The 19,754-nt window shown below is 36.4% G+C and overlaps 1 protein-coding gene across 4 annotated transcripts in view; it reads right to left on the bottom strand.

The window, feature by feature from the left end:
* The window catches only part of INO80 (INO80 complex ATPase subunit), a 109,156-nt gene that overhangs the window by 63,308 nt on the left and 26,094 nt on the right, over nt 1-19,754 (bottom strand). For all 4 annotated transcript variants that reach the window (XM_077764658.1, XM_077764655.1, XM_077764657.1 and 1 more), the window contains 13 exons: nt 18,882-18,949; nt 18,050-18,259; nt 17,464-17,544; nt 16,572-16,667; nt 10,388-10,447; nt 9,820-9,962; nt 8,172-8,256; nt 7,054-7,171; nt 6,037-6,122; nt 2,719-2,886; nt 2,366-2,499; nt 1,067-1,134; nt 281-374 (listed from right to left, as the gene is read on the bottom strand). In XM_077764658.1, coding sequence (XP_077620784.1) covers nt 281-374; nt 1,067-1,134; nt 2,366-2,499; nt 2,719-2,886; nt 6,037-6,122; nt 7,054-7,171; nt 8,172-8,256; nt 9,820-9,962; nt 10,388-10,447; nt 16,572-16,667; nt 17,464-17,544; nt 18,050-18,259; nt 18,882-18,949 — 1,411 coding nt within the window. The remainder of the gene's footprint in view (nt 1-280; nt 375-1,066; nt 1,135-2,365; nt 2,500-2,718; nt 2,887-6,036; nt 6,123-7,053; nt 7,172-8,171; nt 8,257-9,819; nt 9,963-10,387; nt 10,448-16,571; nt 16,668-17,463; nt 17,545-18,049; nt 18,260-18,881; nt 18,950-19,754) is intronic.

Genomic DNA, 19,754 nt, shown 5'->3' with positions numbered 1-19,754 from the left:
AACATACTAGACTAACTAGAAATTAAGATGACTTAAAGACCTTCTGGTAGCATTTGAGGGGGCGGGGAAGCCTCAACAGTTTTTATTTAAGGTATATCATGAAGCGTCATGCAATTATTAAATGATCAAAGAAAATTACAATTTCCTTATAATGATTTTTACTCTTAACAAGAAAAAAAAAGCCTCGATAAGATGATATAATAGTAAATGTTTAATTTCACAGTCTAACCTCTCTATTTATCCCCACCTGCTCTCTCATCAAATTAAGCAATCTTCTCACCTGGCCAAAAGTCCCTGAAGCATGAGGTTTGCCATTTCTGCTGGCGATACATCAATAAAGCGAAGGAAGGAGAAACAACTTTCCTCATTAACACCTGGAATATCAAAGGACAAAGTTAAACCCATCAGCAAGCAAGCCAACTAAAGCTTACTGAACTGCTGAGTGTTTTTTAAGAATGAAAGGTATCTAAAGATTTTGACTCAGCCACTGCGATGGAAGTCACAGTGTCATGTTTTTGTATTACAAATACAAGTGGGAGAGGCAGACCTGTGAGATATGGCATACATGGGGTAGAATGGAGCTGGCTAATGGGCTACCTTTGGGCTTTTAGAATCCTTGTCTAACTGCTTTTCTCCTTTTTCATGGCAGGAAAAAGAAAAGTACAGAGTTGGAAGACTCTGAACCTTTGCCTTAATACTCTGGACAATGCTCAAAGCTGAGCTGCTCCTTTCCCTTAGACTAAGGAGGAAGGAACTAAGTCACATTAATGATAGGCCGGCATTGTCTCTGTCAAGTTTCAAGGGTGGAAGAAACTCTTTAAGAGGCAGGTATAAAATAAAGATGGAAGGTCAATGTAATAATTTTTTATTGCTTCCTGTTATAGCCACAAATCATAGCACTACAGATGAAAACAACTAATTTACTTAAAGCTTATCAAGACTTCATAAACATAGCCCCAGGATGCAGGCAAAACCATTACTAGTTGCAAATCAGTCACTCAGCAAAACAAAGAGCATTCTGGGAAATCCCTGGTATAACTTCCTTCCCAAAAATCAAAATACCTACCTCTTCTGTGAAAGAGAGATTGTTGGATATAGTCTGGTGCAAATGGAGAAAGAAGAATCCTTAACCACCTGTAAAGTAAATAAAATAAAATGAATCCAAACTCAAATATAAATATCGGGAAGTTAACTCAATGTTCAAAACTAGAGAGAATCTTTTAGATTTGAAACTGTTTCTACTTTTAAGAGGTTCGTTGTGGTATTACCAGACAGAAACCACGGCATAAATGTCAGAAAGTACTAAGTAATTAATATACATGTATGAAGGTAATACAAGTTCAAAGTAGTCTCATTTGATGCCAGAGAATCACAATTCAAAGCTGTAAGTTACCACATACTACTCAAAACAGTGCTATAAGTTCTGGTATGATTCCTGTTTCTCCCTATGTATTGAGTTGAATAAAAAACCTGGAGTTAACACAAAGAATTCTTAAAATTAAACCCAAGATGGGGCGTCTGGGTGGTTCAGTCGGTTGAGCGTCCAACTTCGGTTCAGGTCATGTTCTTGCAGTTCGTGAATTCAAGCCGCGGATCATGGGTTTGAGCCCCAAAACGGGATTGCTGCTGTCAGCTCAGAGCCCGTTTCAGACCCTCTGTCACCCTCCCTTCTATGTCCCTCCCCACTCATGGTCTCTCAAAAATAAAAAAAAAACATTAAAAAAATATTAACCTCAAGAAATGTGTCTCAATTTCAGTTTCATTAGGCTAAAAATTATTGATAATTATTTTGATAACACTGTTTATATTGTTTTTCTACAGAAGGAACTTTCTAAGTCCATGCTTCTTAAATGTGGGGGTCCTTAAACATCCTTTGGGAGCTTGTTAAAAAATCCAGAAGCTAGGGCTATCCTCACTCACAGGCATAGAATGGATCTACATAACTATTTTCTAAAGAGAACTGGCATATTACATTAACAACCACTTCACCTTTACCACAACTGTCATTGCTGATTCTGGGAGGGAGGTAAATTTGATTAATCTGAAATCCAGTCAGTTCTCCCACACCAAGTGTAAAATAAGCCACATAAAATAATCTCGGTAGTGAGGCAGAGACCTTTGGTGACCTCTCTTGGTACAAATACATATTTGCACACACATGCATATACCTCATTCAGAAAGGCATCTGGAAGTGGCTAGGGACGTTAAGGTCATCCAGTTAAACCCTTGATATTGCACAGATTCCTACCACAATATCCATCAATAAATACCTGTCCGTCCTTTGCTTAAATACCTCATTGTTGGGGAACTCAAACCCCAAATTACAAAAACACCCTTAAACGCCCTTAATAGCATTTTTGCTCACCTGTCTCGTGAATGGTTGAAGACCCTGATCTGTCCATGACGGTAGATAAACTTTGAAATCTGGTATGGCTTTAGGGAAATATGAAATGGAGACCAAGTTTCTTGTCGTTCAAATAACTCTGGGTGATTACACACCTAAGAGGAAGGGAAGTGATAAGACTGCACTGTCAAGTGTATAAATCACTCTAGGAAATCATGGGGAATCCCAAATCCTGAATGTTTACCTTTATAAATAAATGCTTTCTCATTTCATCTTTTTTTAATGGGCTTTATTTATCTGGCATCAAGGTTAGAGCCTTCTTCTTAAAAAGAGTTAATGAAGACGACTCCAAGGCAGCTGACGTAAAATCTTACCTTCCTAAACTGCATGACCAGATTCATGAGGCTGCTGGTGGTGGTCTGTGCTTGCTGGGTAGAGCCCATAGAAGACTGCAATAAATCTTCAATAGAAATTTTGTTCTTTAATGCCTGATACAGCAGCTTCTGTCGGCTGGTTAGTTGGCAATACATTAGAATCTCAATCTGAAAATCAATAAACATTTATATATTGAAAAACTGTAAGAAAATTCAGTATCAGCATAAAGTTGAAAACACATGCAAGCCAGATTATGGGTGAACAGACAATACATCTACCACTAGAAACTCCGTATCTCTCTATAAGCCTGTCATGTGGCTAATTATCCGGAAAAATATTCTTTCCTTAATGTTCTTCCCTGTCACTCATTTCACATACTGTTCCTGGGAAATCTCTTCCATTTCCAAATAGCACCAAATGCTGTCCACTGTAGTGCCTTGCAAAAGCATATTCCCAAACACTCCCAATCCATATTTTCAACTACCTACTATAATAGTACCACTCAGAGAGTCAGCAGGGAAAAAGAAAATCTTTTCCACAATTTGCTAAATTGATTAACAGCATTACCATTCACTTAACTGCCTAAAATGAAACTTCAATCAGCTCTGATTTTTCCCTCTCTCATGCTCATGTTCTGTCATTTCCCAAGTCCCTCTACTCCACCAGGAAATTAACCTCTAATCACCCTTTCTGACCACTCCCATTGTCTTACTGCATAATCTCATCACATCTAATCTTCATGCCTACACTCTCTACAGGTTCTAAGAAACTTTCCATATGATTCTTGTAAGGTAATTCCAACTGCTAGATATTCTTCAATATACATTACTGACTATACTAAAATATTAAAAATTCTCCCGTGGCCAGTAAGCAGAGAAGGTCTCCCAAATTCCTAACCCCTCTATTGTCCTAGTCTCATCACCATGTCTTCCTATATTCCTTAGCAACAATGCTCTGAATAATGTTTGCTAAACATGTTGCATATCTGAATGTTGTTCTACCTTTGTTCACATTGCTCCTGTGGCCTACCACCTTCCTTCTTACCATATTTTCCTGATAAATGCCAATTCATTACTTTAGACCTAGCTCACAGGTTATTTGTGTTTTGATTCCTTCTCTAACTTTCCCTAATAGAACTAGTCCCTTTTCTGTGTTCCCATTATACTTCACATAGACAATCATTGTTTCTCTTAAGATATAATATTACTTATTTATGTATTCACCTCCCCTGGAAATCTGAATGGAACCTGAAGACTATTATGTACCAGTGGCTAGCAGGCACTAAGAGTTCAATAAAGGAATATATTATCTAAAAATGGATTAGAAACAATACTGATATTTAAGTAATTTTGAAAAAATACTATTCGCAGTGGTTAAGAACCATCTTCTGATCACCTCCCTATTCAACACCAAATAATGGAAATTACAACACTAATGTAAGTATTTTAAGCCCTTTCTGATACATAAAAGGATTCACTGTTTATAAAGTATTTAATTTCCTTCCATAAGGTATACCTGTGCAACACTGCTATTTAGTTTCACAAAACAAACATCAGATTTCTTAAAAATAAATGAAACAAAGGTACAAAGATACACATCTCTTTAAAGTGTACATCCTGGGCACCTGGGTGGCTCAGTTGGTTAAGCATCTGACTCTTGATTTCAGCTTATGTTACTATCTCACAGTTCGTGAGTTCAAGCAACACTTTGGGCTCTGCACTGACAGTGCGGAGACTGCTTAGGATTCTCCTCTCCCTTGCTTGCACTCTCTTAAAATTAATAAATAAACCCCAAAAAATTAGGGGCGCCTGGGTGGCTCAGTTGGTTAAGCCTCCGACTTCGGCTCAGGTAATGATTTTGAGGTTTGTGGGTTTGAGCCCCACATTGGGTTCTGTGCTGGCAGCTCAGAGCCAGGAGCAGCTCAGAGACTGGAGCCTGGAGACACAGGCTCTCTCTGCCCCTCCCCCACACGTGCTCTGTCTCAAAAATAAACCATTTTATTTATCTGTAAAAAAAAATTAATAAAGGTATATACCCTCCCCCCTATAATCTTCCAAAGAGCATTACTAATTTCAAAATAATCCTAACTTCTGGCAGTGCTAGAGAACCACCTGATGTTATCAAGAACTTTGAAAGATGCCTTGTAGATAGAGAGTAGAATTGTGAGAATAGGTGGGATCTGTAAAAGATGGGGAAAAACTCTGACGGACTGGGAACTGAGACAAAAAAAGGAAAATATGGGAAGAATTCACAGGGGCTAATAAAAAAAAATAAAAAAACAGATGTCTGGTAAGAATTCAAGAAAAGATATAAACCAAAATAAGGCTTTTTAAATTTAATATGTTATTTTTTTTTAAGTAATCTCTACACCCAATGTGGGGCTCAAACTCACAACCCCAAGATCAAGAGTTGCATGCTCAACGACTGAGCCAGCCAGGGGATCCAGTAAGTCAAAAGTGTTGGCTTATATGAGAAAAAATATTATAACCTGAAGCACATGAAACTTCTAAATCTCTCAAGTTGCAGAAATAGAGAAGACGACCGAACATGTCAGACAACACCATAATAATGCAATCAGCAAAATCCCGTATGTGGAAAACTCTATAGGATAAATAACTCAGTTTGTTCAAAAAGGGAAAGAAGTAGGGAGGGATTAAAAGATACTTATGATACATATCACCCAAATGCTATGTGTGGGCCTTGCTTGGAATCTTATTTCAAAAACCATTAATTCTTTACCACAGAAAGTGGGAGGCAGGAAGCAGGAGATGTTGGAGGGAGAAGGAGGGGGAGAAACACACACACAAAGACAAATGGGGATATCTGAGGAATGACTGGATATGACACTATAATGGAATAATTGTCTAAAATTTTTTAGCAAAGGTGATAACTTATGGTTATGTGTTTTTAAAAAGAAATTTTTTTGGACATACATATGAAAATATTTGTAAATGAAATAAAAGACATCTGGGGCTTGCTTCAGACTAATTTACAGGGGTGGGGATGGCAATGAGTTGATCATTGTTGAAGCTGTATGGTGGTTACAAGAGGTTCATTATTCTATTTTTTCTACTTTTGTAATGTTTCAAATTCAACATAATATAAGATGAAACAAAAAGAAGAAAAAAATTATTACCTGGCTTGGCTGTCTGACTCATTTTAAATATTCCTTGATCCATTCTAGTGTAAAGGTCTTCTCTCAATCAAATTACATACCTTCAACTAAACATTTACCAAGGAATTTTTTTTTGTTTTGGTCTGGAACCCTAAGGTGGTTGCCTGTCAAGGCTTAAACTAATGAAGTCTTCTTTTCTTACCTTGTCAGACAATTCATTTTCCACATCTTTCTTGATTCTCCTCAGCATAAATGGCTTCAAGATCATGTGTAAGCGAGAGAGCTGATCTGAAATGCCAGGACATCAGACAAATAATACATTATACTGATTTAACAAAAACAAAAGAAATATGACAATCATCTCTCACTTAACTGTTCTTACACCTTTTGGCTTGATGAAGCTCTAAAAGGAGACTGGGACTTAATCTTTTTCCTAAGTAAAAACCAAGGAGTCTGAATTTTCACAGCATCTACTCATAGTCACTGGGGCAAAAGCATTTATCATTTACTCAGACCAGCGAGGAATACTTTATTTTTACTAGAATTCATCTTTAAAGTGTTTTAGGATTTTATCAATAAGAGAGTTCTCATATAGGTGGAATATAAGCTATCTGTGACTTCCAGCATTTCCCCAAAATAGTTTTTTCAAAGCATATCAGCAAATGAACAAGTAGTAGTATAAGAAATTACCTTAGGACTTCTCTGTACTTGGTAGATTTCTGTTCATATCTATGTAATAAACATCTCATAACTCTCTTAGAAGTTATTATTCAACAAGGTCAAAATATTGATAAGTAAGGTTTAAAATGTTCACAGTAGAAACAAATTGTAATATAGATAGAAAATAACAAAAACGACCCCTCTATTATGTCTATTTTTATTACAAGATAAAAAACCTTACTCCGTTCCATAAATATAATTCTGATATGAATTTTTCAGAGTCTATATGGAATATGAGGATTCTTTAAGTCAAAATGTGGTATTTATAAACTCTGCCTGTTCTACCTTGATTAAATGGTCAATAGGACAGCAATCTCACCTGTATTAAGTCCTTTGGCTCTTTTAAACATGAACAAAGCACATAACTACTTTATAAGAAAAAAAAACTTTTCTGCATATTCTTCTATGAATACTGAAAGAAAAATTCTTCTCATAGAAGAAAATATTCAATTATGTGGTTTCCTACACTGACAGAGACAACGTTCATAAAAGCACTCACTTTCATCAATAGCGGATTTGTTTTCAGCGTGGCTCTCAATGTCCTTGGAAAACCACTCATTAAATTCCTCATGTGAATCAAATAATGTTGGCATAATGAAATGTAGCAGGGCCCAGAGCTGGAAAAAAAGAAAAGTTAAATAACTATAGGACAACAAAATGATGGTGAGGATATATTGGGGGTTTGGAGAGAGTGAAAGTTGCAGGTGTGTGTGTGTGTGTGTGTGTGTGTGTGTCTGTGTGCACACACGTGCGCGCGCAACTGTGAGGGGCAAGAAAGAAGGCAGGTGTACACACATGCCTCATCAACCAACTCTATTTCTATAGAGCACTATAGCAAAACAAGATTATTTTTCAACTAATTTCACACTAAGACTGAAAGCACAAGTACTGCTCAGATCTTGCCGTGGGATAGTTTTAAATAGTCTCATGTATTTAAAGAATCCATTTCACAATTGATCACAATCTGAGGTAGCATAATTTGCTTAAAATAACTCTTAATCAGGGGTCAGTAAATAATGGCCTATGGTGCCAAGGCTAGTTTGCCAACTACTTTTTTTTCTTGCCAACTATTTTTATAAATAGTTTTACTGGAACATAGCCACACCTATTCATTTCTGTATCGTCCATGGCTGCTTTCACATTATAACAGCAAGGTTAAGTAGGTGCAACAGCAACTATATGCCCTGTGTAAAGTTTAAAATATTTACTATCTGGCTCTTTACAGAAAGTTTTCTAACCCCTGTTCTAGACAATCAATTGCCTTTTCTAAATAAGGAATTTTAGTTCCTCTCAGTGAGAAAGAATAACATCTTTTCAAAAGATTCCGTCGTAAAAACATCTCTGCATTAGATGGGTAGCATTCCTAAAGTGTTCATTATTTATTCCATAAATACAGAGGAATAAATTATCTGCCTATGCCACAGAATAAGAAAATAGGTATGATGACCCAAAAACACACACAGGGCAAGTGATGATCAAATTCTTCCTTTTATGTGGGGATTATAATTTGTCTAGAGCAGTAACACTCCAGGAGGGCATGGGGAAAAATTATATTCTGTGCTTAGAACTGTTCTGTTTAATACAGACATAAAAACTGAAACCTTTGCTAATGCTTACCTCTGCCATGGTGTTCTGAATTGGGGTCCCAGTTAGTAAAAGCCGATTCCGACACTGGAACTGCAAGAGGATCTTCCAACGAACACTGTCCAATAAAGTGAAGTACAAATTCCAAGTGAGCAGTAAATCTTTCTTTGCGCTACAAAGACCCTGTATTTCTAAAAACGCTTTCCAAATATATAACAAACACCCAGAATAATCAAGTATGCGACCACAGACCAAACTAAAAAATATTATTTAACAAAGCTGAAGACAGGACAGGATTCCTGTATACTGAAAACATCGTACAGGGTTTAGGAAAAAGAGCTCTCAAATAGGCAAAGTAGGATCCTTTCTGGCTTGACAAGTGCTCTAGTAGTGTCTTTGGTCAGTTTCATTGACACAAGCCATTTAATTATAAGGTACTTATCTATAGTAAAAAAACTTTATAATTACTAATCTGGGGACTCACAGTTTGAGTTTAGAGAGATCAATGGAGAAAGGGAAGGGTGTGAGAAGAAAATGCAAAATGAGTCTACCACTCCTGGCTGTAAGCATGTCCTACTTCAAAAGAGTATAATATAAAGTAATGCCATCAGAGAATACAAAATACCATCCTGTTACTTAAAATGGATTTCTAAGAAAGTATTATGAGCTCACCAAGAGTTAGTAAGAATGCATGAAATGCAACATGTAATATTGCTGAGTAACATTTTGAAGTCAAGCATTGGATTACTATTCAGTTTGTGACTTTCAAGGTAGTATATTATTTTTTTAAATATTTAAAAAATATTTTTAATGCTTATTTCTGAGAGAGAGAGAGAGAGAAAGAGAGAGAGAGAAAGCGAGCACAAGCAGAGACACAGAATTGGAAGCACTCTGAGCTGTCAGCACAAAGCCTGACACAGGGCTCAAACTCATGAACTTTGAGATCATGACCTGATGCTTAACCCACTGAGCAATGCAGGCGCCCCTATAATACTTTAAACATGTAACTTCCAATAAAAAGATTCTTGTGGCTCTAATAACCATCCAGACACTAGGACAACCTGCAAAAAACAGAAAGAGCCTACAATCTACATAATGAAATAGTCTACTTCCTACTAAGACCTCCTGTCTGAAATAATCCCTGAATCAAAGGGCGGGCAAGTCTTCTCCCACAAAAATGTTCCTTTGAATGGGCACCTGGGTGGCTCAGTCAGTTAGGTGTCCAACTTCAACTCAAGTCATGATCTCAGAATTCGTGGGTTTGAACCCCTCAATGGGCTCTATGCTGATAGTGCAAAGCCTGCTTTGCATTCTCTCTCTGTCCCTCTCTCTTTGCACCTCCCTGACTCATGCCTTCTTTCTCTCTCATAATAAATTAATAAACTTAAGAAAATCTTCCTTGAAGAATAAAGACTTGTTAAGACACAGTAATTATTAAGTACAGAAGTAGAAGAAAAATACTTGTATTCTAAACATTACTATGTGTATTCTATGAAAACCGCAAAAGAGAATTTTTGTCTTCTGGTCAGATACATGGCGTATGCAGAGACCATAATGTGCCATGTTCTGAAACCTCTCTGACCTTTATTCACCTATGTGTGTATATATCATATGTCTCTACCATATGTCTGTATATTTGTACAGCCTCAGGATATAAATTTGGTTTCTATAATCATGTTACCTGGAACTACTCTTGAGCGCCTGAGCCTCATCCAATACCATGTACTGCCACTTGACCCGCTGGAAATACTTTACATCCTGCACCACCAGCTGGTAGCTGGTAATTACCACATGGAAGGGGGCATCCTGAGTGTAGAGGGTCTTCTGTAAATATAAGAAGGGAAGAATGAAAATAGATACTTATTAATTCCTACGATAATGAGGAATGGACTTTATTTTTTAAGGCTAAGAAGTTTAAGACAGTCCTAAAGACATGCTTCTCCTACATGGTAGATGTGCAGTGAATGAAACCATAACTGTTTTTTAAGGTATTCACCTTAATTATAGATCATGTTAAAATTAGTCTTCAGCTTATTAAAGAGTTCTTACTTAATCTTGGACTGCAAGTCCAGCTAATGGTCTATATAATGGGAAAAGTATTGTAGAAGAAAAAAGTAGTGGTTTAGTGCCTAAAAATGTATGTAAGATTTTACATGAGAAATTCCTCAAATCAACTGGAGAAATGATTGCATATATGTAGGTCTATATGGGCGCATATATGTGTATATATACCATAAGCTGAAAATTACCTGACTCCAGAACCTCCTGATAACTTTTCTATCATGAGGATTTCCCCAATATGGTAGCACCTGGAAAAAGGATCATTATACAGATTATTTCCTATTTATAATCTTAAAAGTTTTCATCACAAATGTTAATTCAGAATAAATTTTTTTTATTTTTTACTTTTTAAAGTTTATTAAGTAATTTCTACATCAAATGTTGGGCTCAAACTCACAACCCCATGATCAAGAGTCTTATGTTCTTCTGACTGAGCCAGTTGGGCCCTCTCAAACAATTTAAAAAGAACCTAAATAATGAATATAGGTGTTCTTCTTCTGTCACTGCCACTAGCCCTCTTCCTACTGACTGAATTAATACACACATACAAAACATTGGTTTGAAGGCATCAGAAAGCTACTGAGGCAGTGGAGAATAACAGAGCCAAAACCCAGGAAAGAAAGAAAAGTCCAGAGAGGAAAGCCTAAAATGTGGTATATGTCTTTCCTAAAGGTGCTCATGGTTTCCAAAAGTTCCAGTTGTGAAGCTAAGAAATTGAAAAGAGTATTTTTTTAAACAATATAGTGCCTACAGAACAAAAACTGTAGTTCAAGGAAGAAGTATTCTGATAACCACCCTCCTCCCTGGCCTTAAGATATGAATCATAGGATACATAACCATGGGTAGCAAGTAATGTAATTACACATAGACTTGCCTTAACAAGTACTGAATCCCAGCTATGAATCATCTCAATTCCTGACTACATAAAGGGGAGACTTTTGGATTATTAGTGCCCCTCCCCCCAATTACAAGTGGCAAAACAAACACAAAACGCCCAACCCTAAACACCTATAAATCCACAATCTGAAAGAAAAAAGAGCCCACAACTACCTCTATAATCTTTCCTATATAATGTCTGGTATACAATAAAAACACACAAAAACCCCCAAAATCCACAACAAAATACCCAGATATATGGAAAGACTAGACCACGTGACTGAAAACCAATATATGAAACAGATACAAGAAATAAACCTGGAAGAGACCCTGACAATGAACTATCTAAAGCACACTTTTTAAAAAGATGCTAATTTGTTCCTGGAACTAAAAGACAAGCTAGAGAATTTCCGTGGTGTACTAAAACTATAAAATACAAAGGGGAAATTTAACAACTGGAAAAACGAGTAACTAAAACTAAGAATTCAATTATGGGTTTAATAACAGATTAAAATGCAGCTGAGAAAATTAGTGAACTAGATAATAGGTCAGAAGGAAATATTTAGACAAAAGGATGGAAAAAGAAAAGAATGTGAAATTCAGTACTTTTTCTGTGATATCTCTAGGTACAATTTCCTTTCAAAGTGCTTCTAGGATCTGTAGGTTGATGTTCTTTGTTGGTTTGAAAACTCTCAGTCACAATGAAATATAAATATACAGAAAGAAATGAAGATCAATGAAAACACTGAATACATAATATGAATAAATCTAAATAAATTTAAAATGTATAGATGATAATAAAATGCTTTATACAACTTGAAAGATAAAATATATACAACAGCATGTAAGTCTAGAAAAGAGGAATTAAAGCCCTTTTACTATATGGAAAGCACTAACAGTATTAATTTATACTACTTTTTAAAAAATCAAGGATACATGTTCCTTGATTCCTGGGTATTCTCCTGGGTACTTACTAAAGAATAAAATGAATATATAGTTAGTAAGCCAGGAAGGAATGCAAATAGCAGTAAAATCTTATCAATCCAAAGGCCACAAGAAAGAAGAAAAAGGAGAGCTGTAGAAGTAGAAAGCAAACAGCAAGGTAGATTTAAACTCCATGTATCAATAACTAAATTAAAAGTAAGCATAAATACTCCAAATAAAAGGCAAGAAAAAACCTAAAACATAAACGCAATGGTTAAATAAAAAAGCGGTACCATGTAAAAACGAGAAGAAAGTTAATCTATTTAATACCAAAGAGAGTAGACTTATGGCAAAAAGTCTTAACGAGAGGGATTTCATAATAAAAGGCTCAATTGATCAGTAAGACAAAATAAAAATACATGCTGTTGTATATATTTTATCTTTCAAGTTGTATAAAGCATCTTATTATCATCTATACATTTTACATTTATTTAGATTTATTCATATTATGTATTCAGTGTTTTCATTGATCTTCATTTCTTTCTGTATATTTATACTTCATTGTGAAGTATATTTTCAAAGAAATATAGGACATTTATAAACACTGACCATATGATGGGAAAGGAAAGTTCAATAAATTTCAAAAAAGGATCAAAACCATACAAAGCCTATTTTCTTATCACAGTGGGTTTAAGCTGTAAATTAGTAACAAAAAGTACTTAGTAACAGAAAGATTATCTAGTAACAAAAAGATTTTTTTGGTTTGGAAATTAGGAAACACACTTCTAAAAATTTTTTTGAGAAAGATAGAATGCGAGAAAGGGAGGGGCAGAGAGAGGAGGCAGAATCCGAAGCAAGCTGTAGGCTCTGAGCTGTCAGCACAGAGCATGACTCAGGACTTGAACTCACAAACCACGAAATCATGACCTGAGCTGAAGTTGGATGATTAACTGACTGAGCCACCCAGGCACCCCAAGAACCACACTTTTAATTAAGCCATGAATCAAAGAGAACTTACAATAGAAGCTAGAAATTATACTGAATTAAAGAATAATGAAAATATGACACAACAAAACTTTGGATGGCTATTGTCATGCATAGAAAGCAATTAATACCCTTAAAGACACTTAACAGAAAAGGTGAAAATCAACAATCTAAGCTCCATTTCAAGATGTTAGAAAAGGAAAAAAGTTCACAAAAAAGTATGAAGAATAGTAAAAGTGCAGAAATAAGTGAAATAGGATCAAACAAAATAGCCAATTTCAGGAATGAAAATGGTATATTATAAAAAAATGTAAATCATATTTCAGGGGGAAAAAGAGGAAGTCAGAAGCACTGGTCACACTACAATCAGAAAACAAGTGTTAATCAAGTATCTGCCACCTAAAATAAACTTCCAGATATTATCAACATACACCTAAATATCTTTTGGATGTAAATTAACTATACACCTGAGTAGAGTCTAAATTTAACTATGTTCTATAGGGAAATGAACACATTTCTGACAATCTAAAGTAATGGCAACTGAAACAATGAACATTTGTAAATGAATGTTCCTAACAATACTATTCACAAGATCCAAAGGTAGAAACAACCCAAATATCCACAGAGACAAATGGATAAACGAAATATTGTTTCCTCAGATAATGAAATACTATTCAGTCATAAGAAGGAATGACATGCTGACATGTGTTATAATATTGATGAACTTTGAAAATATTATGCTAAGTGAAAAGAAGCCAGATTAAAAACAAAAAACCTCCACCAGTTACATGATTCCAGTTACATAAAATATACAGAATAAGCAAATTCAGAGACAGAAAGTGGATTTGTGGTAGTCAGTGGTTGGAAGGAAAGGGGAACAGGGAGTGACTGCTTACCGGGGAAGAGGTTTCTGTTTGGGATGATAAAAAAAATTCTGCAATCAGATAGCATCAATCATTGCACCATACACTGTACTTACTACTACTGAACTGTATACTTTACACTGGCACATATTATATGCACTTTTTTTTTAAAGTATACTTTATGCCCAGAACGTCTAGGTGGGTCAGTTGGTTGAAGGACCAACTTCAGCTCAGGTCATGATCTCACAGTTCGTGAGTTCAAGCCTCACACCGCACTCTGTGCTGACAACTCAGAGCCTTGATCCTGCCTCAGATTCTGTGTCTCCTTCTGTCTCTGACCCTTCCCTGCTCACACTGTGGCTCTCTCTCTCTAAAAAATAAACAAACATTAAAAAAAAAAAACACAAAAAAACAGCATACTTTATGCCCAACATGGGGCTCAAACTCATGACCCTGAGATCTAGCTGGCCAAGCCAGGTGCACTCACATGTGTATTTTATCACAATTCTTAAAAACTGAGACAAAAAAACAGTGGCAACTGGAATAGGCCCATAGGCCTAATCAAAAGGAAGCTCAACATGCACATGAAAGCTCATTTCCAGGCAGAGGCATAAAATCAAAGGACAGATATCAATAACATAAGTAGTTTGACATTGCCATCTAATGGCCAGTGAAGTTAATACTGAAAACTTAAGTGGTTTGGTGGAAATTTTTAAGACTTAAATTTTCAACTCTTGACTGTTCAACATGTACTGGAAAAGAAAAAAGAAAACGAAGAATTGAAGAAAAACCCAGCAGCTCCATATTCCATATGGCAAACAACTCTAGAGAAGATATTCAACAAACTGCCTTAGAATGATCTCTTCTTACAAATTTAAAAACGAGTCAGCCAATGGGGGGGCTAGGTGGTCAGTCAGTTGATACCCTACTCTTGACCTCAGCTCAGGTCATTATCTTGGGGTTGGTGAAATCAAGGCTGGCACGGGGTTCTGCACTCTCAGTGCTTGATTCTCTCTCTCTGCTACTCTCTTGCTCATGTGCTCTCTAAATAAATAAACTAAAAAATAAGTGAAATGAAATGAAATAAATAAAAATGAGTCTACCATGTTAAAAGCTATACACTGAATATACCTTGTAAACAGTTTTTAAATCTACAATTGAGGCAATAAGGTGGAGCCACAGCCACAAAGGTATCCCAAAGTGGAATATTCCACACATGTCCTTATTCCTTACAAAGCCTAAGCTAGAAAAACATTTGACTCCCCCTCCTTTTTTTTAAAATAATTTTTTAATGTTTTATTTATTTTTGAGAGAGAAATCGAGACAGCGTGAGCAGGGGAGGGTCAGAGAAAGAGGGAGTCACAGAATCTGAAGACAGGCTCCAAGCTCTGAACTAGCTGTCAGCACAGAGCCCGATGCGGGGCTCGAACCCACGAACCATGATATCATGACCTGAGCCGAAGTCGGATGCTTAACCAACTGAGCCACCCAGGTGTCCCTTGACTCCCCCTCCTTATCCTGTATCCTTTAAATTGAATGGAACCCATGATTATGGAGACCCCAAATCAGACAAATGATATCAATAATTTTTTAAAGAAAATTTTAAGTTTATTTACTTATTTTGAGAGAATACAAGTGCAAGCAGGGGAGGAGCAGAGACAGAGAGGGAGAGAGGGAACCAGAAGCAGGCTCCCTGAACTGTCAGTGTGGAGCCCAATGTGGGGCTTGATCTCACGAACCACGAGATTATGACTTGAGCTGAAATCACGGGTCTGTGGCTTATCGGACTGAGCCACTCAGGTGCCCCAATAATTCTATAAATACAATCTCCATTAAATCCTCCTTACCATGCAATTTCATTATCATTATGTCACTTTAGGGACAGAACATATATTTAACTAATTTCCCTATTTTTACTTGCAAACACTATAATAAACCCTATCCCTTCTTTCTTTTTCTTTAAATGGTTAGTTTTGACAGAGAAAGAGAGAGAGACAGAGACAGAGGGAGAGGGAGATACAGAATCCAAAGCAGGCTCCAGGCTCTGAGCTGGACAGCAGAGCCTGATGCAGGGCTCAAACCCACAAATCTTAAGATCGTGACCTGAGCTGAAGTCCGACGCTCAACCAACTGAACCACTCAGGCGCATCTACCCATTCTTTCTTATATCCCAGTAACTTTCTACAATTAAAGCCTGTTTAATAAATCTTGTTTACATCTTAACCAGCTTAATACAACATAGTTCCCTATTGATCGCTTCTGACTTCAATCTTACTATCTTTCTTACTATCTAAACTTGGACTAAAGATCTGACTTTGGACTACTGAGAAAATGCATTATTTATGAATATATTGGGAGGGGGTATTACAATGCCATAAATTACAGAACATGTGACCTGATGATATGATTTGTCAAAATCTATGTTAAACCAACAAGGTAGATATTTTCTACTGTGGCAGTTTGACCAGGAACATCAATCTATGTAGCTAATCCAACAAATCATTTAAACTGGACTTTGGCTTTCTCACTTATGAAACACAAGGTTGTAATATGCTCTCTTGTTGCTCCCATCAGTAACTTTCAAATGGAACGATGGAATGTATGCATTCTAAAGCATTTTGGGAAAAAAAGCAAGAAACTAAAATTTCTTATGAACAATTTACGTAAGGCAGAAAAAGAAAAGTCAGAGTTTAAAGAGCAAAATAAATTTTTGTTGAATTTTTACCTTAAATTTAGGAACAAATCTAGTAAACTCCTGGTGCCAATTGTTAAGTGTAGAAGCAGGTGAAATTATTAAGAAAGGTCCCCAGATGTTTTCTCTCTGAAAGAGAAAAACTGGGTCAGCTAACTGCAGAAAAACTGAAGATATTTAGTTCAGAATTATCATTAACAACAAGAGCAGTTTAAGAATACGGAATACTTTATTACAAGAGAAATGGTAGCTCCCATATTTGCATACTCAGTAATAATATCCTATGTTAATAATAAGACAGGCTCAGAAAAAAACTCGGTAAAAAATACCAAGTAATTACTTCCACCTCCCACCACTTAAGATCCTATTTAAATCATTCACAAAGCACTTAAGACATCTTGAATTGTATGTGCTGCTTTCCCCTATATCAGATGATGATAACAATTTTACTAGGATTTTCTGCTTTATTCAAAATGTTTCTATACTTATTTTCTTATTTAATTCTCACAGAATTCCTCTAAGTAGATATGATCTCCCATGATGCAGAAGTAGAAACTAAACCTAAAAATTAAAGTGAAGTCAAAGCAAAAAAGATGAGATGAACGCCCAAGTTTACATTCTCAGTAAACAAAGAGTTAGATGTGAACTTGGGTCTTCTGGTCTAACTACCATTCCTTTGCCATTATACTAATGGTTCTGGACAGAGGGTGATGGGCAAAATGTCCAACCACACATTCTCAAAAACTGTTCTAGTCTTGAAAACCAAAATGCTCCACTGCACTGTGTCACCTTGTAATGACCCTGAAGGGAAGGAGTAAGTCCTAAGGTCCTGGTGTGCTACAGAGCCTGGCATAATGCTTGATAACAACTGATTCTCATCCCGGAATCTAAGAGTGCGGAAGACAGAAAGACTCCATCTACCCACCTCAGCCAGATGGGCCAGGAGGGCAATACTCTGTACTGTTTTACCAAGGCCCATTTCATCTGCAAGAATGCCATTAATGCCCTGGAAAAAAAAATAAATAAATAAAAAACACAACAGATAGTCAGTACCTCTCAGATTCTAACACACAGGGGTTCAATATACTGTCTGAAAGAACCAACTAAACTATCTAACTAGTCTAAACAAAACGACTAGAAATATCATTTCAGCACTATTATGATTCCTTTTGACAACTCCACAGCTACAACTGAATCAGGGTATCTGAGGTGACAGCATGAGATGAAAAACAGGCCAAAACCAGTTTTCCAGATAATTTAATTAGGCAAAAAAAATCAGGGTTACCAAGACGACATAAGGCAAACTGTGTACTTGACACAAATATTCTCCAACAAAATTTCAGGTTAAAAATATAGAGAGATCTTTCTGACTCTTGTCAGAGGTGATATAACTTTTTAAAAGGGATGAAATTTAAAACATTATCTTGTGTCCATTTCACAATACTCTGAACCAATGACATTAAGAAAACAGGTAACAAAAGGGAGTGGAGTATGACAGTTCTAAAATTCACCTGCTCATATAAATTTGCCAACCAATTCATGCCTTTCAGCTGATAGCCTTTTAATTTGCCATTAAAAATTGTAGGTTGTGGAATATCTTCACCAGCTCGGATAGATGGGTTTGCCAGGCTATAACTCTCCCCAAACCCGGTGCCAGACTTGTTTGCTGCCCGGAGGGCAGCTGCTCGACTTTCTTTCGCATCTTCATCAAATGACCTTGTCTGGTAAAGAAAAACATATTAGAAGAAAAATATAAGAGGGAAAAATGGAATTCAAATCAAATGCATACGACACTGTATCTATCGTGTGGTAACTGGAACAAAATGTCTGATAATATTATGTAATATATATCTAAAATAATATAGGAAATATTACTAATGTTTTAAAATTAATTTAACAATTATATTAAAATACACTTAGGATGAGCAGACACCAAGCCATATTACATAATTACTCATTTCATCAAGGAATTTGTTAAAACTCTGATATAAAATTTGTTTGGTTGGGGCTGGTGGGGAGAAGGTCAAGTTTATATCTATCCTGACCTGGACCGTGTTACATGGGGTTCCTATGAAGTATATTCTTTACTGATTTTAATTCAATCTGACTGCCGTTTCCTCCTGATTTCATGAAACATCACTACATCATGAATAAGCAAGCTATTACTAAGGTTTAAAACAAAGTCCTAACTTAGTTTTCTTAAGGCAATGATATAGCTCACTTAACAAGCACCAATATGGTCACCTTCACTAAACAACCAAAATGCATTTCACACTATATTACCCATGATTATTCAAGAGAACAAAAAAATAGGTAAACTATCTCTTCATTTGTAAGACTCACCCGAGCTTGATGAATATGGTAAGCATTTTCAGCATTCTTCAGTGCCTGGGCTTTGAAATGGTTACTATCTGAAAAGGAAAACATGTAGATTACCACAAGTTATCAACTGATCTCCTTCAAAGATGCAATTCACGTCAACAATGTCAATCTCTAACTACCCCAACCAACTCATCCCTAAATTCATAGAGGGTGAGAGAGCAGAAAGGCTCAAATTATCTGACAAAGATAAAGACCTAGAAGTGGCAATGAAGACAGAGGGGTGCCATGTCTCCAGTAGCCAAACCCAGCTTACAGAAACCACCAGAGGACTGAGCTCCAGTCTCTCAATCCTGGGTTTCTTGCTCAAGGCAATGCCAAAGCAAAGCATAACAACAGGGATTAAAAACTGTGAGAGATTTCTGCTGGGTGAAACTATCCCAAAAGAAGAAATCAAGACATGTGTAACCGCTAAGACCCATGCAGGAACGGTCATTCTTTTTATTCTGAGCTCAACATCTTTATCACTACTCTCTGTGAAGTTACCCTCAAACTTCACCTCAATTCATCCATCCCCTTGTGGACACAAAAATACCAAAACTAAACAGTCTCTTTCTAATGCTTGACTTATATCACCAAGAATCTTGTTATGAGAGACATGATTTTCTCTTCTGAGATATGTACATTGAATTCTTTTGATTCCATAGCCTCTATTCCTGCTAACAAATCAAACAATATAAGATATTCCAAAACTTAAGGGGCACCTGGGTAGCTCAGTTGGTTAAGCGTCCGACTTTGGCTCAGGTCATGATCACACGGTTTGTGGGTTCAAGCCCCGCATCAGGTTCTGTGCTGACAGCTCAGAGCCTGGAGCCTTTTTCAGATTCTGTGTCTCCC

Source organism: Crocuta crocuta, unplaced genomic scaffold (genome assembly GCF_008692635.1).
Source record: "Crocuta crocuta isolate KB4526 unplaced genomic scaffold, BGI_CrCroc_1.0 scaffold102, whole genome shotgun sequence".
Lineage (NCBI taxonomy): Eukaryota > Metazoa > Chordata > Mammalia > Carnivora > Hyaenidae > Crocuta > Crocuta crocuta.
This window is presented reverse-complemented; position numbering and strand designations above follow the sequence as displayed.